Source organism: Syngnathus typhle, linkage group LG19 (assembly GCF_033458585.1).
Source record: "Syngnathus typhle isolate RoL2023-S1 ecotype Sweden linkage group LG19, RoL_Styp_1.0, whole genome shotgun sequence".
In the NCBI taxonomy this organism is placed as follows: Eukaryota; Metazoa; Chordata; class Actinopteri; order Syngnathiformes; family Syngnathidae; genus Syngnathus; species Syngnathus typhle.
Window position 1 is genome coordinate 6,977,066 of NC_083756.1, and position 24,573 is coordinate 7,001,638.

Genomic DNA, 24,573 nt, shown 5'->3' on the forward strand with positions numbered 1-24,573 from the left:
TATTTTTGAGAATCTGACGTGCTAGAGAAAAACAAGGGCAGTTTTTTGGGGGGTTTATTTATTTATTCATATATTTTTCTAAGTTTAACTTTAATTGGGTGAATTACTATATTAATATGTCTTCATGTGTGAAAAACGGGGTGGCCCAAACTGATTCCAGCCTTCTGCGCATGTCATCGAGGGAGAGAGGAGGGGTGCAGGGGGGGGGGCATTGACTGAGAAGGAGAGTGAGCGAAGAGAAAGAGAGCTTCATGGACCATGTCACAGTTTCAGTCTTCTCCATATCTTCTCGTCCACGATGCACTTTAGGATTGCAATAAGATGCGTGTGTGTTTGCAGATAATCGGCTTCCTCTTCGCCGCAAACTTTTACCTCCAGCCGCTCCAAGCTCAGGGTGAGTCTTGTTTCAAATGTTTCTCTATGACTTCTCCTCAAGACGACCAAAGTCAGTTGTCAAGTTATTCCCATTCTCCGCCTATTTCCTGACATTCACTAGAGGGGGGAAAAAGATGTTTACAGCTCGAGTGTTAACTTCTTTTTCCAAAGTTTGTTGTTGTGGATTTAGTGACAGCTGACATCCCGTTGGCCCGATCGGTATGTCCTCTATTAACTATTTACAATCCAATTTATTCTCCGAGTATGAATTATTGTGACTGAATTGCATATTTTATTTAATAGAATAGCAGATTTTCTGCTTTAAAGTTATAAGCATGTTTTAAGTACTCTACTTCTCGGGAGATTTGTGTTTGAATAACGGAACCGTTTAAATAGCTGATGCTGGATTACGGCGCGACATTGGAAGAATTCACGTAATCATTTTTGCAGTTTTACCTCCAAAACTTGGCGTTAAATGTTATTTTAAGAATTGCACATAATTCTACCCTGCACATAAAGTACGCAGTTTTGATTTCAAACTGAATAATTCCTCATGCAACACTAAAATACAGTAGCATAATAGGCGCAAGTGTTCATAAAAAATAGTCTGATTTTATTCCCAAAAGGTTTTATTTAATATAATTGGAAATTATAACATTATACACAGACTGAATATTAACACTCTGTGTAAAATATAAATAAAATATTTTTACTCAAACAGTTCTAAATGATTAAATGCACATTTTTCTCCTAGGTCAAAGGGGTCAAAGGCATAGTATATAACATTATGCACAGTTTGTACATATAATTCAGTGATTTTAATGTACGGGTGGCACTCATACCACATTTTGGGATTCACATGACTGAACTATTGCATTATGTTGACAAGTGAAGAAAGTGAAATAAGCCTTCATAACTATTTAGTGAAAAAAAAGAATTAAATTCTGCAATTGTTCATTCCAAAAACTTCCTATTGTAATTTATTCTGATATCAACAAAAAAATGATGTACTTGACTATTATTCTGTCCTTTTAAGTTAATTAGGTTAATTCTCTGGTACTTGTCAAGACAGACAAACACTGAGATGTGTATTGAGGCTTTAAATTGAACCTAATTCATTCCAATGGCTGGGTCAGCTATGGTCTGACATTGTTTCTTGTTATCACAATTTAAACCATTTTGGAAGGTGAGCTCCTAAACACCTTTTTGTGTTGCCAGTCTATTTGAATACGGGTCCAAATTAACATGCTTACTTTTTAAGGGTCTCATCTACATTATTACAACATGTAGGTCTTTGAAGTGCAAGTCCACATGGGTTAAGGATGTGGATTTGCTCTGGCTATTACTTTGAATCTCTCTCATTTTTTTTTTTTCATTCACACATCTGCCCCAAACATGAAAGTAACACAGCTCTCAGATCCTCATTTGGGTTGCACATTGTCTACGATATAGAAAGGGCTGAAAATAGTAACAGAAGGTCTCCAAAAGGTACGGCTAACATCACCATATGGTTACGTGATCAACAATATCGCCAGTCTTCCTCGTTTGACGTCAGAATTCCTGGCATTTTTGTCTCGATTGTGTTTGGTGAAACGTCTTCTCCGTCATGTCTTTCATGTTGTGATTTTGTTGTGGAGGCAAGCCGTGATAGAATGCATCTGGAACCAATTTGACTCCTCAAAGCAGAAGGGGTGGAGAAGGAGGTGGAAAAAAGGGGGGGAAGGAGAGTTGTGAACGCCTGCTCTTTTTCTTTCCGTGTCCACTGTAATCAGGAATGGGCTCCTAGCCCGCAAACAAAATGATCCTTTTTGGAACATTAGATTAAAGTGGACTTGAGCTTCTTGGCCGTCTTTCACCTTAGTGATTGTTGAATTGAGTATGAAATGTTGTTTTTGCGCAACAGGGTGACCTAGTGGTTAGCACGTCTGCTTCCCAGGCGAGAAGTTGCAATCTCTGCTCGTGCCCCTCCCGTGACCAGTTTGCATGTTCTCTCTGTTGCTTTTCTTTGTAAACTGGAGCTTGTGAATTTCAGTGTGCATTGTTGATTGTTTATTCCAACCTAATGTCGACAAGCGGTCCTGAAAATAGACGGATGTTGTTTTTGTCTGACATTGCCAAGTGAAAGTTAAATATATGGTACTTTATAGATATTACAGGAACATGTGGATAGAAAAAATAAATTTCAAAAATTTTCAATTTAATGCACTACGCATGCTAAAACTAAAATTAATGTGAAAGGAAAATTGTGGGACTCAAAAAAATAAATAAATGTAATATCTGCTCAATTAACCGAGAGGGAATTATTTACAAAAATGTAATATTTGTAGTGTTTGCATGTGTGAGAGAATTTTGATTTCCATCTTAACTGAGAATCACAGTTTTTTTTAAAAAAAAAAGAAAAAATGCAGGCTGGTCATTAATAGAGCAACTTCTGTTTGGACCATGTAAATGGGAAATTGTCTTTGGGTTGCCACTGTTGGCTTTCCATTTGAATGAGTAATTATTGAACAAAGGAAATGCCCATCTGTGCAAACGCAATAATAATACGATCAATATTAAATTAGATTTATTGAAGAGAGAATAAACATTCACATTTGGCTTGTCTTAATTATGACGGAGAGAAATACTACTTTGGAACGCTGACAAGTGTTGGAAGTATCTTCTGCTTATTTCCTGTCAACCTTCTGTTTTCATATTATATTATCTCAGCATCTTCAAACAGCTGTTGTCATCAAAAACAGATTTATTTTTTTTCCTATTGATCTTTAACTGTTGACAGCTGGTACGGACTCGACTAGTTGTTACTCACGAGGTCCAGATCCAATAGAACCACGGGCGATACTGGATGTAAAATTCAGTTCTTATTTTAATTTTAAAACGTCAACACTGACCGTTCACTTGGTAATATTTCGTATGGTCAAATTGAAGCTCCGTGTTTGCAATACTGATGTAATGCTGTGGTATGAATGGGCTGTGGTCAGAGGATGACTCTTATTCATGGTGGTGTGATATGTGGCACATCAATCTTGACACTGGATTCCTGTCGTTACAGTAAACACAAAACTTGATTCCATTCCATGCTCTCCTCAGCTCTTCTTTTCCCTCACTCCTTCCCAAACTATGCTAATACACTTTGCTCGTCGAAATAATCGATTGATGCTCCGCTGATTAGAATATGTGAAGAAAAAAAATGAGCAGATGCCTAAAAAAAATCAAACATCTATTTCAACTTCCAAACTCTGTCGACCAGATAATACCCAGCTCCTTATGGCCATTCATAATTAATCAATTCACAGGAAGTGACCTTGGACCCCATCCATTAAAATCTCTCCCCCCCGAGAGTCTGCTGCGGATCTTAGGAATGCAGGAAACTGAATGTTGGGATAGCTTCTCTGGTGCTGCTGGCGGTATTGTGTGAAGCGTTTGTGGGAATGGGTTAATTAGTTTAGGAACTACCCTGAGAACAAGCAGAGCAACCAAAAACATTGATGCGTTCCGAAGGAAATTGAAGCTTCACTCGCAAACCTGCTCCGAAGCTGCACGGTGTTTTATTTTAATGACTCCAACAAGAAAAGCATTGCGTGAAAATTGGCTGCATTTATGACTAGTCGTCAATTCAAGTTACTAGAATATCGATTATATTAATGGGACTCCCATGGTGATGTTGAAAGACATGGTTGATTTATAGCTTATTTTTTTGAGCCCATCAAACCCCCCCCCCCCCCCCCCCTCCATGCAGATTTGTTTTTCACTCACACTCACCCCTAAATATACACACTCAGATAACCCACGGTGAGCGAGTGATTTGTATAAACCTCACAGTTGGACCACATGTTTCCCCTGCAGAGATGTCAGAGCTCATGCTGGTATCACTTTCAATCTGTGATTAAGATTTTAGGTAGGTATTAGAACATCTGACTACGGGTCGGCAAAAATCCACTTTTTTTTTTTTTTTATGAGCAGTGGGATTACAGTGTGAGGTCGGACACAAGCACTGGCTTTCATTGCGCAATGAATGTAACGTAATGTAAAGTGTGGCTGAAGGGGAGGACTTGTTCTTAGTACGCCGAAGCAAAATGGGGCCAGCGCTCATTAGCAGCAAGCGAGAGGCCTCGTATTTGACGTGACTGAATGGCCTCTATCATCCCTCATAGATGTTATTTGCTATTGTTCGAACAAGCAGTTATGTACTCTCAGTTGTGGTTTCAAAAATATTTTTTTGTTTCAGAAACATCGCCAATACAATACAAAAAGCCAAGGTCAGTGAAAGAGCAGAAGTTGTTCAGCTCTAAAAAAAAAAAAATGTGCTGAGTAACCGAATTCTTGACAGTATCATAAAAGTTTTGCCACGACAGAGATGTAACAAATGATGCCGTTGAATATTTCCAGAATGAGAGTCTAAAAAAAAGATACTTTGCAGCAACTTAAAAATATACTAGGCTAGTTCGAACCTTAAATTTGGAATATTTGTAGTATATAAAATTGTATATATATATGGATATAATTAAAAAATATATAATTGACATTAAATCTAAGTGAAAGTATAATTTATTGTAATATAAAAACAAGAGACTATTTTGACGTATGCTTCTTCCGTTCATTCTATTTCCCTTCAAACTTCTTCTTTCCTTTCCTTGATTCCTTCCTTCCCTTCTGACCGACCGTATTGTCTGTCTTTTCCTTCCTTGTACGTATACTCATTTCTTTTGTAGTTGTCCACCCAAGCAGTAACTATATAGTATATCGGTTTGAACTAGAAATTAAAAAAAAAAAAAAACACTTTTCCTGATTTGATTTTGAACATTATATCCCCAACTCTGCTGACCATATTTTTATTGTCCAATAGTTGCAAGCGTCTTTCAAGCCAAGTCCTGTTGGAACACATACTGTGCTCCTTTGCTTTAAATCACACACCGTACACCCAAATCCCATACACCGGTCGTCTGCTCTTCCTTAAAGCATCAAAGACGACCGGACCTGCTGACGGAATCCAGAATCCCTCGTGTCAAGCAGCTGAGGACACACCAACATTATTTCCCCCCCGCTTTCCAATACACATAAACCGAGCCACAAGTGTGCTTATCCATGACACACTGAGAAGTGTCTTTCCTGTCAAGTGCACTCAATTTCTTTTTAATGCTTGCCAGAATTGGTCATTTTAAATGAGAAGGTGACTGGAACTGGGAAATAAAACACCTGTGATCAACTTTGGAGATTGTGAGGAAAGTTTCACCTGCAACTGCACAAGAGCAGCTAAACGTCCAACATCACTACTGCGTTAAAAATGTTTGGCCGCATCGAGCAGGCCGGAGAAGTTTGCCAAGACATTTACTGGAACCCTGAGCCGTGCTGTGGTTTGGACCTCACTTGCCACAAAACACACCCTTTCTTGCTTCTGTGTGTTTGTTTCTGGATGACAACAGCTGCAACGGGCGATACGCTAAAAACAAGCCGTCAAGTATAACAGCAAACAATAATAATAGAGAAATAAAATCATCGTATTTAATGCAAATAAATTTAGGTCCGATTAATCGATGGAATCATCAATAGAATCATCTTAAATTTCTAATTTGAGCCTTGTTGAAAAAGTCAAGGAAACCAAGCACCTGATCAGTTATGCCGTCCAAATATTCAGATTGTAAATCTGTGTGTTTGCAGATCCCTCCTGTTGCCACCATGCTGCTGAGTTCTCCCCTTGTAAAGAAGCTTGTGATCAGGTATGAATTTACACACACATGCACACACACACGCTAATCCATTCCTCAGCCCGTCTGTTGGCCCATGAAAAGAGGCTTTTGAACGGGAAGGGGTGGTGAGTTGTTGTTTTTTTTTCGAGTGTGTGTGTGTGTTTTACGCTTTGAAGTACAGCGTAAAAGTTCTCGCTCACCCTGCTTCAATTAGGAGCAGGTGACACAATGTCCCATTCTGAATCCACCACCGTGGCCTCCTTAACAAAACAGGACATGATGAAATGAAGCTTTTTTTTTCTTCTTCTTCTTCCAACAACCAGCAAACAGGCCAAGTCTAATTCATGCTCTTGAAGTGGAAGCGTTGAGGAGGGGATGCATGTTTTAGGAAACGGCACAAAAGGGAAAAGAAATAGATGAGGATCAAAAAGATGGAGGATGAAGGACGATGGACTTTACACAAGTGGAGTCACCTCGCGATGTTCGGAAGAGTTGGAGTGGCGATTGGTGGGGATTTTTGTGCTAGGCATCAGACTTGATTGTTTTGGACGGAAATAAAAACCTTCTGATGCTAGCCTTTGATGCCATGTTGCATTATCATCGACTTTTTTTTTTTTTTCCTTAGACACGCACTGTGCACTTGGCTCTACCGAATGGCGGTTCAACTAATTTTGCTTTTTTGCTACAAAGAGTCAGACATACTTTGCTATATTTTCAACACATGTTTATCACATTGCCATCCTCCAGGTTTATTTTCCTCCCATTTATTTCGAGCACCACAGGCAGTGTTTGTTTTTCATGTCGTTTCTAATAACTACTTTTCTTGGAAAGGAAATAACTTAAGCCCAATATGATGCGCATGTGTGAAACTTACATCATTCTTGGCAGTGCTTGCGTTCGTTCTCCCAGTGCATCACACCTAAAATAGTGACGTGCGTATGTGTGCCGTTGTGATCTTATCTAGCAGTTACAGCAAAAGCGATCCTGGATTGGATACTCAAAGTAAATTGGAGCCGTAGTTAAATAAAATTTGAAAACAATTTGAAGGAAGTGTATTTTTGTAACTCTTCTTTTCCTGCAGCTCGCCACTATAAAGAGTGAGTCTCGTTTGAAACATCTCCTGCAGAGGTTGCCAAGTTACTGTCCAGAGTCAATGGTAAGTAAAACCAATTGATTTTTGGGATGAAAGACATGTTCACTGCAGAAATAAAACCAATAAGGTAAGCAGAGCTGCAGCATTAGTGCAAATTAGTTTACGTTTAGCATTTAACCAGAACGTGATTGATGACGGTGGACAGGAAGGGTGGTAATGGAGGTTATGACTCAAGGAAAAAGAATGATGCTTAAGTCTGTTTATACAAGGACTCATGGCCCCGTTGCACGACGACATGTCATAACACATCAGACATCCTTCAACATCTTCACACTGTTAAAACATTACAACATTTCTTATTTGTATTTTCTGTAGAATGAGCTCTGGGTTTGCATCAACTCTACACTTCCAGGTAAGATATTTCTTTTTTTTTTTTTTTTTTTAAATGTATTTTTAATTTTAATAGAGTATGAGCCGTTTTAGAATGGCTAACTGCTTCTCATTAAAATGAGGAAATATTTCATCTTTCGAAACGGTTTGATTTGTTTTTAGGAGTATCAAGGAAGTCAGACAGCTGGGTAGGGCTGGGTTGCTGTGAGCTCGCTATCTCATCTGAGTGCCGCAGGGAATGCAGACAGGTATGTAGGATTGTAAATAAATCGTGTCTAAACTTTATTTGGCAGGTATAATGTCATCCTGTTTTCTCTTTACAGGCATCATCCAAAAATGACCTAACTAAAGTATGCAAAAAAGTCACAGAGGTTAGGGGAATTTATAATCCAGCTAGTTGTTTTCTTAATTTCCCCAGAATTTTTCTCATCTGTATCGCTGTCAATGCACTTTCTTAACAGCATTTTGTATGTTGCAGAATCCTCTACACAGCTGTATCACCAAAAATGAAAGTAAGTCACCAATGTTGACTAACAAAAGACCCACATTATTAATTATACATAACATTCACCATTGAAACATTATTGCATCTTTGTTAAGTACTTTCTTATGACTGTTTTAAAAATATGTTTGCCTGTGGTCTTCCAGTGGGCTCCACATGTTGCAGCTATGCGGGGCGTCACACCACATGTAGGGAATACTGTCAGGCCATCTTCAGGACGGACTCAACCCCCACCGTGTCTCAAATCAATGCCGTCAAAGAGTACTGTCAAAGCCACAGTGCTCAGCTGCTCGGCTGCGTCAGCAATTTCACCAAGTCCTACCCCATTCGAAGCCCTATAGACAGTAAGTCAACGCTATCTGAGTCACATGACTTTATCTAGTCAAGTCTAGTCAAGTGACTTGACATGACTTCATCTAAAATAAGATTTGCTGTATGTTCCCTATGAGAAAAAAAAAATCGTGAAATACCCAAAGGTCAATTATCTGGTCTGGTACACGGGAGCAAGCATATTTCATGTGGGGCAGTGTCCCAACAATCCATTGCGTAGCTCCACCAGTGACTTCACCCTAATGGAATTTCCACCTTATTGTGTAATTTCAGAATACATTAGGAAATTGATATGACCCGATTATTTCATCTTTAATCCCCTCACCTCCAGGTCTGTACTGCTGCGACCGAGCAGAGGCTCCCCACTGCCAAGTGGCTTGCCGGCGGATCCTCCATACCTTGAGCACAGAGAATGAGATCATGGAGGGCTTGATTGACGAGTGCGATTCTCAGCCTCTCCCCCAAGATCCCATGTGGCAGTGCTTTCTGGGAAGTGCCCATCCCCCATCCCCGACTGAAAAAGAAGTCCCACATCCTGCCAAAATGGACTGTGCCAAACTGCACTGTTGCTCCAAAGCCAACACCTCACTCTGCAGGTACCGCCACAAACGATACTCTTTACTTAACCTTGAATTGTAACCAAAGTACGTTTCGAACAAGTGGACAAGGAACTCTTTGGACAGGAAAACAAATATAATATTACCGTAATTTTCGGACTATAAGTCGCGGGTTTTTTCATTGTTTGGGTGGGGGGGGGGGGGGGGTTGACTTATACTCAGGAGCGACTTATATACATATATATGTTTTTTTTCACTTTTTGGGGCATTTTATGGCTGGTGCGACTTATACTCCGGTGCGACTTATAGTCCGAAAATTACGGTATTTGTAATTTAAGTGTCGATTTGTTGCAGTATATCATCCAAAACCCTGTTGTGCATTCTTCCCCATTTGGTTCTTTGCTGTCTTGTGCTTCGCTTAATGTTTACCAGACTCTGTCGCATGATTCCAACAGTAGTAACGGCAGGCAGTTAATGGCTAACAAACAAACAAGCCGTCTGTGCTTGGGTGGGCAAGGCTATTGCCTAAAGGTTTTTGGTCCAAAAATAGAGACATCGGTATCTCGGTATCGCACGAGGGTGCACGACCGTTACGTCATACAAGCACAGCTTCGGTGGGTTTGCCGTCCCTGGTGTAAACCACGCATTTGCGATTATTGTTGGCCCAAACTGGGAGGAGAAACAACGAGTCGAGATAATCGGACAACCGATAATCGGAGGCGGTGAACGATCATTTGCTTATTTTAATTGACATCTCTTTGCTCTGACAGGGACATGTGTCAAGAAATTAGCACCAATTGGGGCAGCCAGACATGGCAAGACTTTGACCAGCTGTGTGAGTACAACCCAGGGGAGACGGAGCTGATCAACTGCCTGGCCGATGTCAGAGAACCCTGCCAGTTAGGCTGCAAGGATCTCTCCTATTGCACCAACTTCAACAATAGGTCAGACTCACAAAAGCTCACCTAATCTTCATACAAATACACAAATCCTTGCTGAAGATAAACCAAACTTGATGGAACACACCCAAACTTTCTAAATCCAAACGACTTCTGCTTTGAAGCACCAATTAGCTGACTCTGTTGAGACCGGCGGACGCCTCCTATTATCTCTTTCCGCAGGCCGACAGAGCTGTTTCGCAGCTGTAACATGCAGTCAGACCAGGGAGCTATGAACGATATCAAGCTGTGGTCCAATGGAACAATCAAGATGCCTTTTATGAACATTCCCGTGCTAGACATCAGGAAGTGTCTGCCGGATATGTGGAAGGCGGTTGCTTGCTCTCTGCAGATCAAACCCTGTCATAGCAAGTCCAGAGGGAGCGTCATATGCAAGTAAGTCGAGTTTAGTAGGTCTCAGAGATCTTTCTATTCAACCATTCTTCGGAACAAAAGAATATTTGATACAACAATTTTCATATTGTGCAAGTGGGACAGAAGATGTTCAAATCAGAAGTCTCCAATAATGAGACACATTTTGTTTTTAAAAAAGAGTCTCTGTATTCTTATGTGTTGTTGACGCTTAAATAAGATTGATTGGTTTTAGGTCCGATTGTGTGGAAATCCTGACCCAGTGTGGGGACAGAAAACGTTTCCACGAGGGACAAACCCCTGAGAGGATATGTGAACTTCTGTCGCCCATCGATGACCCTGAACGCTGCATTCCCCTCCGCAGATACCTCAGTGAGTGACAATTTTAAAGTACAGGAGAAAAAGCTATCGAGGGTCAACTTGACTATAAATTGTGTGGAGTGATTCTGAATGTTTATTTTCTCCATCAGCCCCGAGTTCTCTGGGAAACAGCGTCGTCGAAGAGGTCATCCATCCATGCAACCCTAACCCTTGCCCGAGCAACCACTTATGTCAGGTCAACAGGAAGGGTTGCCTTGATGACCTCAACTGTCAACCATTTCTTTGCGTGCCAGGTAGGACCACATCCGAACAAAGGTATCCAGATCCAGAAAATGGAAGTCTGGTTTAGCACTTGTGGCTAAAGCCAAACTGTGGCTTTCTCGACCTGGATTTTAGATACCTCGGATTCTGAATATAGTTTGTCCGTTTTCAGGATGCAAACTCGGCGAAGCTTCAGACTTTCTCGTGCAGCAGGACGCTCGCTTGCAAGTGCCGACCCGCAACGGTCCGGCCGGATGTTATGAGGTCTGCACTTGTGGTACCAGCGGGCGCCTGGAGAACTGCGTAGAGATGCCTTGTGTGGACACCAACAAGGCTTGCATTGTCGGAGGACAGAAGATGAGTGAGTACTGTTGAATAATCGTTCCTGGGGGGTTCTCTTTTAAATATCAAGGAGTTAATGGGAAGACTTTTTACCTCAAATTGCCTGTGGGAGATAATGTCACAAGAAGTGTCTGTATGAAATTTTGGAGACGCTGCTCCAAACCACAAAAAGAACTTCCTCGGTAATAACCGATATGTTACTGGGAATTGAGAGAAATTACGGGTAGGGTTTTATTGTATGCTCTTAAAATAACATACTGTGATCCTCACATTTCATTTCTATGGTTATTTTGACTCATTCCATTGTAGCGACGTCATGTACTCTTCAATTGTGTGTTGCGTGATGCGTGTTTGTGTGTGTCTGTGTGGTTTGTGTCTTCGCCAGATCACGGCGTATCTTATAGGCTAGACTGTGACACCTGCTACTGCTTTGCTGGCCACCCCATCTGCTCTGACAGAGAATGTCTCAACATTGAAAGCTCAGATGACGACCGTCTACATTATACTGGTCTGTCTTGCTTATATGAGAGCTTCTCCGGATTTTTAATCATACGCAATGTTCTACATCTCTCTGTCATCATCATTTTTTAATATTGGTTTGTTAAGGGTTTAATGGGAATTATATTAAAGCTGTTGTATACTGAGTTTTATTGGGGTTTAAATATTTATGAGAGGTTCTCTGCGAAGTTTGTTTGTTCACTGCTTCCTCAGGTTTACAACAGATACTCTGATATAAACATAGAGAATATGTTTGGTTCTCCTGTCCAAAGTACTAACTCAAGATTTCCATCAGGTCTTCCTCATGTTTCTCAGTTCACTATAGTCTACATAAGGTAGTCTTCATAACAAATTGTCACTCACTACTTCCAGTACAGCAGATAAAAAAAAATTTGAGATCATCAAGAAGTTGAAAAGATAGGTCAAACCCAGGTCCAGACGTTAGCTAACGTACGGCAGGTTTTTACTTTCTGGATCTGGATTTGACACGTCTGGCTGAAAAGCGATGCCAACATGCTGCTTCTTGGCCAACGTGCCAAATGTGAAATTGATATTCAGTGATTATCACATTAAAGGACAATTCATTATCACGTCACATACCTGCTCGATGGACGGTATCGATGTCGATATTCTGTCCGAGCCCTGCTAAAAAAACAAAATGTTCTCATCTGCAAAAAATGTGTTTGCCTTCTGTCCATCATCCCGTAGTGGTCAATGGTAATCCCTCATTCTGTAAATACACTTACATCTGGGAAAACAAACCAAGCTTGGCTTGAAAAGATCTATTCAGACAGCTATGATAACATTTTGCCCATGCATAAATTTAGAATACGGCTAACCTCAACAAACTTTCCTAGACTTATCCGTTCTTGCTGTGTGAGATCTAACATATGTATTCTTCAATTTACAGCCAACTACTTATACAAGCGGTGGTACTAATTAAAATGAGCTATACTAACGTTATGTAATGTTTGGGGAATACGGGAAGGAAAAACCAAGGCCAGAGCCGAGAATCGAAACGTTTGAATTGTCCAGACCATATGCGCTCACGTACTGTCTAATTGAAATAGATAATCTGATAATAGCATTTCCCCAATCTAGTTAGACCCAGTCAAGGCTAACTGACTTCTCTGTCTTTGCTCAGGTCTTCCATGCAACTGTCCAGACCACTTCGTCCCAGTGTGCGCTAGCAACGGCCGCACGTATCCAAGTGCCTGTGTGGCTCGCTGTATGGGTTTCACGGACGGTCAGTTTGTGTATGGCCAGTGCCGTTTCACTAATCCCTGCGCCAGTAAACCCTGCCAGCGAAACCAGAGGTTGGTACAGCTGCTGTCTATTCCCAGCTAAATCGCAGCCACTCACGACAGTGACAAATAGATTTAACCTCACAAACCTATTATTACGACATCTATGGCATTACCCGCTTATACTTTTTGAATTTCATAACTTCAAATGTCCGCTCGAAGCTGAGGATTTTCACTTGAAGCATCAATGTGGTCTGGAAAACATTCTTCATAAAATTCACCACCCTCATGCGGGTTTACCACTTTCATTCACACCCCATGATGTCTCTGATCCCTTTCAAAAAAAAAAGAAAAATCCCTAAAGACTTTTTCCTGGCACAGCGATCAAAGGAACATGCATGCAGTCATCACTGCATGATTGAATGGATTGGATTGAAGAAAGTCACAAACATGCACTGCTCTAAACAGTTTGACTTTGAGTGTACACACTAGACACACAAAAACATTTTAGGTTTGATCATGAATTATTTGCTGTTTTCCTTGGTTGCGTAACATGCTTTATTTGCATGTTACGTGAAGCAACCAGCTATTTGTTTGTCTCGCTATTTCTCTGCATGAATCCTGGAATTCCTAAAAACGATTCCAACTGTATTTGTAGGTGCATCCCGAAATATCAAGTTTGCCTGAGCGACTTGTCGGACTGCCCGCAATACGAATGCGTCGGCCGGCAGTTGGCCTGTGACAAGAACAGCGTGGAGCCTGTCTGCGATACTGACGGTGTCATTCATGCCAGTCTGTGTCAGCTACAGCAAGCTGGGAAAACTCTTGCCTATATGGGCCATTGTCAGGTGAGAGAAGAACCACAGACATCCTTCTAAGAAACACGATCATTTAAAGACATCTTGAGATCGAGGCCTCAAACTAAACTAATTAACCACAACAAGTCGTCCAGGTCTTGACGGCGCAAAGCAGCCCCAGTGAAAATAAAACTGACCATTATTATCTTAGCAAACTCTGCAAGCATCTTTTCTATTTAAAATAATTAGCTCGTCATACGTAATGTTTTGGTCACCAGCGAGTTAATTCGAGGTATTTGTTTTTAGGACTCCTGCAAGAGCCAGGAACAAGTTTGCGGCCACAACGGCAAGACCTATAATACGGTGTGTGAGGCCTACTCAGACCGGGTGGCTCTGGACTATAAGGGACATTGTCAAGCCGTGGGGGTCGCGTCTGGCACGGCAGCTGAGTCTGCCTGCAGTCTTATTTCCTGTCCACGTCTATCACCTCCGGGCTGCCAGCCTGTCACACCCCCAGGTGAGTCATTCGGATCACTCATAGAACTTTAAAATGGCTTTGTTGATATTAACTGCTATAAAAGAAGGATTTTTGTGTGGTGAAGGCATCATAACATCTTTTTTCAGGAGCCTGCTGCCCAATCTGTGCCAGTATGCTGCAGGTCCTCTGGAATAAAGAACAAATGAACACATTCTCTAAGGTTTGGATGCATGCTACAAGTTGTTGCTTTATGATCCTCCGTACCGTACTTTTCCTCCACCTTGTGGAATCTACTAGTACTGTATTTTTCTTCCATTATTTCTAAGTTTGCATAAGTCGAATGTTCCGAGTGGTGTTTGACCTCATACTCGTTTTGACAGCTAAATAAGAACCAGCCAGTGTCAGTGCACGACGTCCTTCAAATCCTACGACTTCACGTGTCCGTCCCACAGTGTGATGTCTTTGGCTACCTCAGTATTTATCACGAGCTTGTGATCCTCATTGCTCCTGTGGATCAGTCTCCAACGCCTCTGCAGGTAACACATAAACGTATTCCCCACTACGGCACAAAAATAAAATCATATCAAATGCATATTTTCCAGATTGAAGCCTGCAGTAAAGAAGCCGAGAAGATCGATTCCCTTATCAACTACGCTAGTCCAACACTCGTCTCCCACGTTCCCCTCTCTGCTCTCGTTGCCTCTGAGACCAAAACATCTTCCGTCAATTCCTCAGGGGAAGCTCGGTTTTCGCCTCTGAACCCCGTCCTGTGCTTTTTCTTGAGTCTCCTTATGGCCTTGAGTCCCCAACTGCTGTAAATACTCCCTTCCCTCCTGTTATAATTTGCCATCTTTGCAGAAGGAAGCCACGGCGGCACCTTCGGACAATCACAGTAATTGACTCGGCAGCGTGTAAAACAATCAAGGTGGAAAAGCTATTAATTTGAAAAGCTTTGTACATACAGTATTATGAGTGGCTCACTTTATTTCCCTACACTATGGTGTGAATAGGTGAGCTTGTGATTACAATGTTCGTAAAGTCATGCCAAAGAATTATGTTCAAATGTGTGGAGGAGATTTGTTGGCTCTGTCTAATAGAAAAGTAGTGCTTTGACGCGGACTTTGTGTGTGCATGTTTATGAAGCCTCTGGCTTCGAATGATCAGTGTTAAATCCCAGCAGCAAGCTCTTCTCTGACATTAATTTGGTCAGACTTGTATTAGCCATTCGGGTCTATGTAAGCTTTTTTGCGGGTGTACTCTTTAATGCTCATACACACGTTAGACTGTTTGTTGTTGTGCCAGCAATCAATCAAAATGTGCATTGATTAGCATTTGAATCCTTTAGCAGTTCACCATAGTTTCACAAAATATTTACTACATCTTTTTTCTTGTAAATTGGACCACAGTGGCATCACTCCAACTTTGCACGTTCCTTCGATCACGTAAAGTTTCAGGTTTCAATTTTGATGTATTCAGTATTAGATTTCGACTTTTCGAATTTTCTTTGGGGCTATGAAGGTTTGCGACATACATGACACTAATGGACTATGGGATAAAAGAAAAAAGTATGATGTCGTCCTTATGTCCTAGGCAAATCTGATTTGGAATTACAGATGACATAATACAGTCTGATTTCCTGTTGAATTATATTTTCTCTATTTTGTCCTTAAGATTATAAGGTGGGATCTTTCCTGATGCCCCCCTTTCTTTTTTTGTACAAGGCCAGTCGCTCTTAAGTTTCAAGTATTAAAAGGGAATTCACCTATTTACAGTATAAAGTCGAAGCCATCTAATAACAAGACAATCAGCTTCTTGCTACCTATACTCCTCTTGGGGTAGAGAAGACTTGCACTGTATGCCTTGCATAATAGTGTCTTATGAAGTATTATCACTAATGCAATATCTTTTTTTTTTTTTTTGTTAAGAAAGTTCTCTATATTTGATAAGTATCTGAAAATGTTTTAAATATCGATCATGTGTGCCGTGTTTTAAAATAAATAGATGTTATTTTTGTGCATGATGATGGTAAGGAAGTGATTTTTCATTTCTTTGTGTTGTCTTTATTTGTATTATCTAACTACCTGTACAGCACGCACGTCCCAGACTTTACCAGTATTACTGTGCGATGCGGATTAGTTCAGGGTACAAAGGAGAATTAGAGTCACAATGAGGAGAAGAAAGTAAAATGATTGTTAAAACAAAATAAAATGTATGAGAAGAAAGCTAGGAGAATTTTGTCATATTTTAAAATAAGGTTGTAAACTTATGGGAATAAAACCATAATTTTTTACTTTAATCTTTTAATATTAAGATTTGAAACATTATTTTGACTTTAATGTTTAAATATTTCCAATTAATTCTCACAGTTGTATAAATGATTTTCTTATATATTCTTTCATAACAGGGAAATCTCACCTGACTCGTACATGTATTATTGTATGTATGTATGTATGTATGTATCTGTCTATTATTTTATTTTAATGTCGTGTGTTATAACTGAATGTTTTTGTTTGTTCATGTCAATATTGATTCCTTTAAAAATATAATGTTTGTATATGCATTGATTCCCCCTACAACAAAGGGATGGATCTAAAAGTCTTTCCGCATTTGACGTGACTTTTCAAGATTGAAAGACTAAAAATGTTGCAAATAAGATGTGAAGACTGAAATGGATATAATGTGGCAGAACAGCATGGCTCTGTCTTAAATTGAAAACAAAATAAAGATGAGGAAAAATTGATGGTGGTTTTTTTTTTTTATTATTTAACTTTTTTGCATGCATTTCAAATGGACATTATTTTATTGTCAGTTTGTTTGATTTTTAACAGATAAATACAAGTTTGTTGTTGAGAAAAGAATAACTTACAAGCTATAAAGTAATACTGCCTCCTTTGCTAAATCTGATAGGTTACTCAACCTGTCAATCAAATGGTTTCCATGGTTACTACAAACTCTCAGCCCGAGAGTCAGTTGTCAACCGCTCGCTGAGCCAAACGGACTGACAACTCCAGCACGATGAGATGCTTCGATGCCTTTTTTAAAAAAGAAATTGACTAAACATTGTAATTAATTGAAATTCCCCCCCAGCATTTTTCCTTAGGACAAATGTTTACTTGCTTTTCTTCGCGTCTTTTGCTTATTCAGCAAGTTTAGTTTCCAACCGAGTGATTTCACAGGAGTGACCTCTTTTTGATATAATTAACATTTTCATTTTCAAGGACGCCATGATCCCCGAATATCCAAGTGCCGTTGTGGAGACGGTCGATCGGACCAAATACCAGCACAGTCAGCCGGCCGATCGGATCCAAAGCACAATCGTTGGAGGCTTGTTGAATCAAATTACAACCGTAATCAAGAACGAACCTTTCAACGACCATTACACCATTATACCTGGCAAAGAGCTTGGAAGGTAAGACTACCCTCTGGCAATTTCATTTAGATCAATTCCCCAATAATAACAATTTAAAACCCATTCATGCAAATGTATTGAAACTTGCAAAGGATGTGATTTCTTTCTGATTACATTTTTATCTCTATCATGGTCACTTTTGGCTCATTAAAATCCATATTTATTGTGTCTATTATATGTGCAATTTATTTTTTAATTAATCTTTTTGGACATGGAAGCAATTTCATGTCGCCTGATCATTGCATTTCGATGGAGCGATTGAATGGCTCCAGTAAATTACTCCAGGTGCCTCATTGCAATGTTTGAATCAGTGTCAACTTGTTTGTTTGTCATTGTGTTTTTTATTTTTAACAGCTAACATCATTTTGTCATGTGTGCACGCATAGCTACCACAAATGCAACAGCTGCACAAGCGCCACAAAGCGATGCTCATGCCAAACCATATTTTTCTGACCTCTATGCATCTGCAGTCCTGTGTTTTTTTTTTTCCAGCCACTTTTTAACTGTTATTAGTAAGAATCTAAAATATATTAACCCCTGTGAGACTCAGTGGTAGACTCAGTTGTCACCAGAACCCCCCACCCCCTTCAAAATAGATTAAATCCTGAAAGTATTGATTGATCTCATTATGTTTCCATTGTTCACTGTGGGTGGCCTGTCACCAGATTAAAAAAAAAAAAAACACTCCTGACGATTGGATTACAGTTTAGTGAAATGAATTCCTGTACATATTTTAGTTCTTCTGGGTAATGATCATTAATGAAGTCACAAGGCCTGCATGGAATATTCTTTCATAATCACCCACACTGACTTTAGTCACAGTGTTGGTGTGAATTGACTCTTTTTTTTTCAGCAGTCTGCTCACCTCAATGTAACCTTTCAGATAAGATTTGTTGGCCGAGTTCAAGTTAACTCAGTCACCAGTCAGTTTCCTCTTTGAGTAGCTGCAAGACTGATTGAGCGCGTGTGCGGGCGGACATGCGGGCGCGTGTCTGGCTTTGCATCGTGTGACCTGACATTGTGACTCAGCTTAACTACCGAATCAAAATCAAAAGGTTACATTGATCCGCAGTGCCCGAGCACTCCGCATACTACGGCATTGTAGTCAGGAAAGTCATCTGACACAAGTTAAAATGTCGCCGAAGATCACGGAATCATCCAATCGGAATATATGAAGTATCGTTATTCCCTATAAAACACTTTATGTTGGTCAATTGGATGAATTCCTGAGAGGGAAATAATGATGAAGTTTTTACGAGTACGATTTTAGTCCGACTTTTCGGTACAGATTAATCCCAAAAATTCCACTGTACATTTTCAGATACATATTATTAGCGTAATATCATAATAGTCAAAAGTCTTTCAACAAAAAACAAATTGGGTCACATTTTCAAGCACTTTTTTTTTTTTGGATCACAGCCACTCGTGATAACGATTAACTTCCCCGAGTTCTTTCCTCAAGTCTTCCCTACGACCCTCACCAGATGGTTACCGAGCTGGGCTTGAGGATGTAGTTTAAGCTAATACCCTGCCCCTGCAGTGGAGTCCCAGATGGCCTGTGGCCAAGCTCATTCCGTAGAGTCTGCAAATGTGAGGCTACAATGGAATTCCATATGGTTAAGACGCAAAGCTTTTTTTCCTGGGTGCGTATTAGCTCATGTGCTACTCACTAGACTAAGCTTTTGAGTGATTGCGCCTGCAACTTGTCTGCCCCCAAGCACGTAAGACACAAAGCGATAATAATAGCGGTCACATGCGTTTTTATTTTATAGGCACAAAATTAAATTTGGAGAAAGTCAAATTAAGATAACTGGGGAGTTAAATGCACAAGAATCGATTTGAACATTTTATATCAGCTTAGTTTACACGCACACATCGAAACCCAAAGCACCAGGGTGTAGTCTGTTAGCGAGGCTGCCGGCTTTAGAAATGTGCTGACGCGGCTTCAGAACAGGCTGTGGTCATCCAGGATGGTTTCTAAAGAGCAGGCCTGGTCTCCCAAACCACTCAGCGGTGTATATCTGCTGTTTCCAGTTGTCGTGACACCAAAAACGCACCGGAGTAGCAAAAATGTCAGCTTTTATGTTGGGGTTAGCAAGATTTTTTTTTTCCCAGCCTCAAGAAACTGGGCTCATGTCAAATGACACGGGGTGAAAGTACTGGAAAAAAAATCTCTGTCTTTTTCTCCTCAGGGGAAAGTTTGCTGTGGTCCGAAAGTGCGTGAAGAAATGTTCCGGTCAAGAATACGCCGCAAAGTTTATGAGGAAGAGGCGAAAAGGGAAGGACTGCCGTATGGAGATCATCCACGAGATTGCCGTGCTGGAGCTAGCTACGGACAGTCGACGCGTGGTTAGTCTTCATCAGGTCTATGAAATGGCCTCTGAGATGGTGCTGGTCCTGGAATTGTAAGTATCTAGCTTATAGTCTAAAAAATACGGCATTTAAACAAAACTTCATCTCGTCAAAATAACGTCAAGGCAACACAGGACGTAAAAACCTGTTTTGATTCCAAGCACCAATTAGCGGTTTGGTCTTAGAAATGTCAACAATACTAACTGGGCTAGATTTGATTTGGTCCAGCTAACTCGAGCTATTTCAACAATGCATCCAGCGCCATCAGCAACACACACACACACGTACTAGCATCTTGCTGAGCGTAGTAAGTAGATTCACCCGTTGTCAATCATTTCATCTCACTGGACGTGTCAGGGCAATGCTTGACCTGGTTCCCATGGAGAGAAAGAAAGTGGGTTTATGTTTGTGTGCGCGCGTGTGTGTCTTTTAATGGTCCATGCCGCCAAAGAAGGTCCCATCTTTTTTTTTCTCCCTCCCTACATCCCTCCCTCCCTCCCTCCCTCCCTTCTCATGTCATTTTCATTTTGTCTCCTCGCCAGCGCACACATGCACAAATTGGGGTCGAAGGGTGTTCACAACATTGAGGGCAGCTACTAAATTAGATGGTATTGACCTACAATGGATCGGTTTCTGTGACCTCTACGTATGCATGACATCACTCCCATGACACCAACGTCAAGCTTTGCTCTCCTGCTGTCGTCTCTCTGGCTCACATTGACTATTTGTAAAGAAATAAATGTTCATATATATTTAAAAATAATAGTTAAGCACCTGTGGCTAAAGCTAAACTCCGGAAAGATTGAAATTGAGATTCATGCTAGCTGAACTCCAGTTGTGATGATAACTCCAAGTGCACGTGACTCGCAAAAGCATGGCCCCTCGCCCAGGGAAAGAGTGAGGTCACGTGAGCGGAAAAAAAACAACAACAGCAGCCTGACAGTTCAAATCTACTTGTCAATATTCTCCATAGCTGATTTTCCAGGCCAACTGACTTTTGGCATGGTCCCAACTCCTACATTTCGGGATTGGTGTATATTGTCAGACCGACAGCCAAAAGTCGAATCAACTGAAACTTTGCGGGGCCTCTGAGTGTATGAACGTGACCTCGCATCAAGAGGCAACACGCGGGCAGTGGGCCAGTCAGCTTTTTGTTGCTTTTGTTACCCAGGGGTAGCTGCTAACTCTATTGTTCATTCCACGTATAATCATTTTTAATTGAGTCGTTCATAGTTCAGCATTTTGCTTCTGTGGAAAAAGCAAGCATGCATGCAGGCGGCACGTTTTGAGTATTTGCCATTGGATGTTTTGTTTGAAGACAAGAAAAACAATGGTATTTTCAAAATAAAAGCTGTATGGTCATTTTTTTTTTCTTCTGACCTTGACTAAATCCAAACATACCTTCCACTTCCTCCGACCGTCACCTTCCTCAGAGATAGAGCCTATTTCAAGGGCACCCTAAGGGGATCCATCGTCTATTCCTGACTAACCTGCTCCTATTTCCTTTCTTCACTCATTGTCAATTTGTGGTTATCACAAAATAGGAAATGAACGGTGTCTTAGGTGATTACCGTATTTTTTTAACCATAAGGTGCATCAATTATAAGATGCATTTCTGGATATTAAGGCAAAGTAGTACAGCAAATAAATCAAATTCAACTTCAATTCATCATCCAAACATGATTATAAGACTCACCGTTGATTTTTGAGAACTTGAAAGAATTTTTTTGTGCACCTTATGAACTGAAAAATACGGGACACCGTGCGCATCAAGTTTTGTCATATCAGCCGGTAAGAATGTTCTGCATTTATCATCATATCGTCAGATGTTTACATCATCTGCTTGTTTCTACAACCAGTGCTGCGGGAGGAGAAATCTTCAACCAGTGTGTGTCCGATCAGGAAGACGAGAGCTTCAGTGAAAATGATGTGAAGAGGCTGCTTAGACAGATCCTGCAAGGAGTCGCCTTTTTACATCAGAGGAACGTTGTCCATCTTGACCTGAAGGTCTGTGGATCAAGTAGTGCAAAATTCATTTTTCTGGCCCGAAGTAATATTTGACCTTGTCTGGGTTTTCGTCAGCCTCAGAACATCCTTCTGACCGCCAACTCTCCTCTGGGTGACATTAAGATTGTGGACTTTGGTCTGTCCCGTATCGTCAGCAGCCATCAGGAGCTTCGGGAAATTATGGGAACTCCTGAGTACGTCGGTGAGTCGAAGTTCCTCTACTCAACCACATTGATGGTTATTATATTACTAGAAATTATATTAGACTATTGGTGCTAAAGTTGTTTTATTCTACTTACAGCTCCAGAGATTCTAAATTATGAGCCCATAAGCACGGCGACAGATATGTGGTGAGGAAAAAAAAAAAAAATCATGACTCTCCATTGTTTTGAGTACATGGACAAAACCCACAACATGGAAAAACATTTTTTCCACCATTGCTGTCCTTGTTTAGGAGCATAGGTGTTTTGACCTACGTGATGCTGACGGGCCTGTCTCCCTTCCTGGGCAAAGACAAGCAGGAGACCTTTCTCAACATCTCCCAGATGAATGTTAGCTACGATGAGGAGGAGCTCCAGGAACTGGACCAAGCCGTGTCCTTCATCCAGACTCTGCTCTGTAAACAGCCACAGTCAGTCCAAATCCTTTTTGTCACGTGCATGTTTAGTTTTCCACCCTTATTATGTGACATTTCAATATCGGCTTTCTATCCGCGTTTAGGGATCGAGCCACAGCCGAGGAGTGTCTCCAGCACCCGTGGCTTCAACCCGAAGACCCTCAGGAGACAGAAGTCCAGGATGAATCCAGCACAAGCAGCAGTAGCCCGGAAAGTCCCGTCACGACTACGACTTGCACAAACCGAGTCGACGAGGAGGCGGATGAAGGTCCGCTGACGGAAGACCTGATCGTCATGGCCGCCTACACCCTAGGCCAGTGCCGCCAGTCGTCCGTCGTCGCCGAGAAGGACGCCTTGGTCCCCGAGAAGAAGGCCAACTCCAAACGCTTCAAGTTTGAGGAGCCCTTCAATGTCCTCCAGGAGGTCCCTGGGGAGTTCATCTACTGAAATGGCACCCATGAGAGGGAGAAAGAGTGATTGAGTTGTTCATGTCCGTTCTGTCATGCCCTTATTTGGATTTTCTTTTGATTTAGACTTTGGTCTTTATTTCCATGTGTACATTTCTTTTTCAATATTTGTTGTAAGGTCATTGTTTCCACCTGATCTTGTCAGCCTCACCCAATTGCGTCTTCCAATCATCTCCCTCGGCCATTTTGTGCCTTCTCCAGGTGTTCCCCGTCATTTTGTTTGTATTTAGTTCCCTGCTTTCTCTTCAGTCCTCTTTGGCTCATTGTGCTCTCAGCTGTCACGTTTGGTCTGCTACCCAAGTAAGATTTTGCTTCTGTTGATTTTGTTTTGAATTCTTAGTTTTCCATGTGCATTAGTGCCTTGTTTGCCTTTTTGTTCCATTTAAATCAAACGTTGTTCTTGAGTGAACCCCGTGCTTGCTTCACTTGGGTTCCTTTCCCCAACAGCCCTAACACATTTAATGTGTTACTTCATTGGTGATACGATCAGAGATCAATCACTTTTTTTACATTAGTTGCCCTGTCTACTGCACAAGAAATACTATCTTTATAGTTGTATACATTTCAAAATGCACATGTAATAAGAACCTGCATAAATGAAAGACCAAACATAAAACATTGTGGCCCAAAAGTGACAGTTTTGTTTTAACCAATTTATTTCTGCGAGTATCTAAGAATTTTTAAATGGGACATTGAGTAAATATGCGAGATGGGAAATTAAAAAGCATAACAAAAGGGATGCAACAATGTGTAGATGCAAAAAATGGAATTATCTCATGTAGTGTACAATGAATTTGCAAACAGGCAAAGGAAGGTGTTGGCGTCCTCCGTTGGCCAAAGAACTCTAATCGTAAATCCTAAACTATAAAAATGTCATTCTAAAATGTGCCAGAAGTTATCAGTAAAATAATAAGCTAAACATTCTCATTTTATCTTATTGAGGAAGGAAATGCCAGATAAAAAAGCTCTTATGTAAATACACTGCAAAGCATATGTCTGATTTGCTTTTACACTAAAACAAAGAGGAAAAGCGTTCTCATTATTTGGTTGATCTAATCTTGACTTTTTTTTTAAGCAGATCTTAACCCAGCACTCAGATTCAGGCGCATGGTGTATTTTTATTTGTTTTGGGTGCCACAATTGAAAGTTTTACAAGTGTTACATTTACAAAATAACTTTTTTTATTTTTCAAATTCTTTTTGTACATAATGGTTGTTTATTTAATTTAAGCATACTGTTCTGTTAAATATACATGTCACGTATTTGTGTAACATTCAGTGCAAGGTCAAATCTAAGCAACCAATAAATATTTGTTCGAGTTGTACATGTTGACTGTGAGTATTCTAGACTTTTTGGTTGTGGGAAGTAAATTATATAGTAAATAGTCCCCCCCAAAAAAATTCCAGCATGGAAGATAACGGGAGAAAAGACAAGAGTATCTATTTTTTATTTCTGTTCAGTAAATAAATTGCTGCGCACAGTCACCACTGGATGGCAGCAAAGGTAAGAAGTGACATTTAATGTCCAAGCTTGCATG

At 40.6% G+C, this 24,573-nt stretch overlaps 2 protein-coding genes across 3 annotated transcripts; both read left to right on the forward strand.

Moving 5' to 3' along the window:
• The first annotated feature begins 185 nt into the window (after positions 1-185).
• On the forward strand, positions 186-16,925 carry reck (reversion-inducing-cysteine-rich protein with kazal motifs). Of its 2 annotated transcripts, none has more exons than XM_061265541.1 (21): positions 186-394; positions 6,034-6,092; positions 7,144-7,218; positions 7,531-7,567; positions 7,708-7,793; positions 7,869-7,916; positions 8,024-8,057; positions 8,194-8,391; positions 8,709-8,973; positions 9,705-9,878; positions 10,056-10,268; positions 10,480-10,616; positions 10,715-10,858; positions 10,999-11,187; positions 11,554-11,676; positions 12,811-12,982; positions 13,569-13,758; positions 14,014-14,224; positions 14,332-14,405; positions 14,566-14,721; positions 14,788-16,925. In XM_061265541.1, the coding sequence occupies exons 1-21, from the start codon at positions 322-324 to the stop codon at positions 15,001-15,003; spliced, it is 2,874 nt and encodes a 957-aa protein (XP_061121525.1). In that variant the 5' UTR covers positions 186-321; the 3' UTR covers positions 15,004-16,925. The 2 variants fall into 2 exon arrangements, with proteins under 2 accessions (XP_061121525.1, XP_061121526.1); XM_061265542.1 differs by lacking the exon at positions 186-394 and adding an exon at positions 504-594.
• A 237-nt stretch (positions 16,926-17,162) lies between these two features.
• On the forward strand, positions 17,163-24,349 carry stk17a (serine/threonine kinase 17a). The gene is made up of 7 exons (XM_061265543.1): positions 17,163-17,594; positions 19,787-19,999; positions 21,806-21,953; positions 22,029-22,155; positions 22,255-22,303; positions 22,408-22,584; positions 22,674-24,349. Exons 1-7 carry the CDS (start codon positions 17,410-17,412, stop codon positions 23,014-23,016), a joined length of 1,242 nt encoding a protein of 413 aa, XP_061121527.1. The 5' UTR covers positions 17,163-17,409; the 3' UTR covers positions 23,017-24,349.
• The last annotated feature ends 224 nt before the right edge of the window (positions 24,350-24,573 follow it).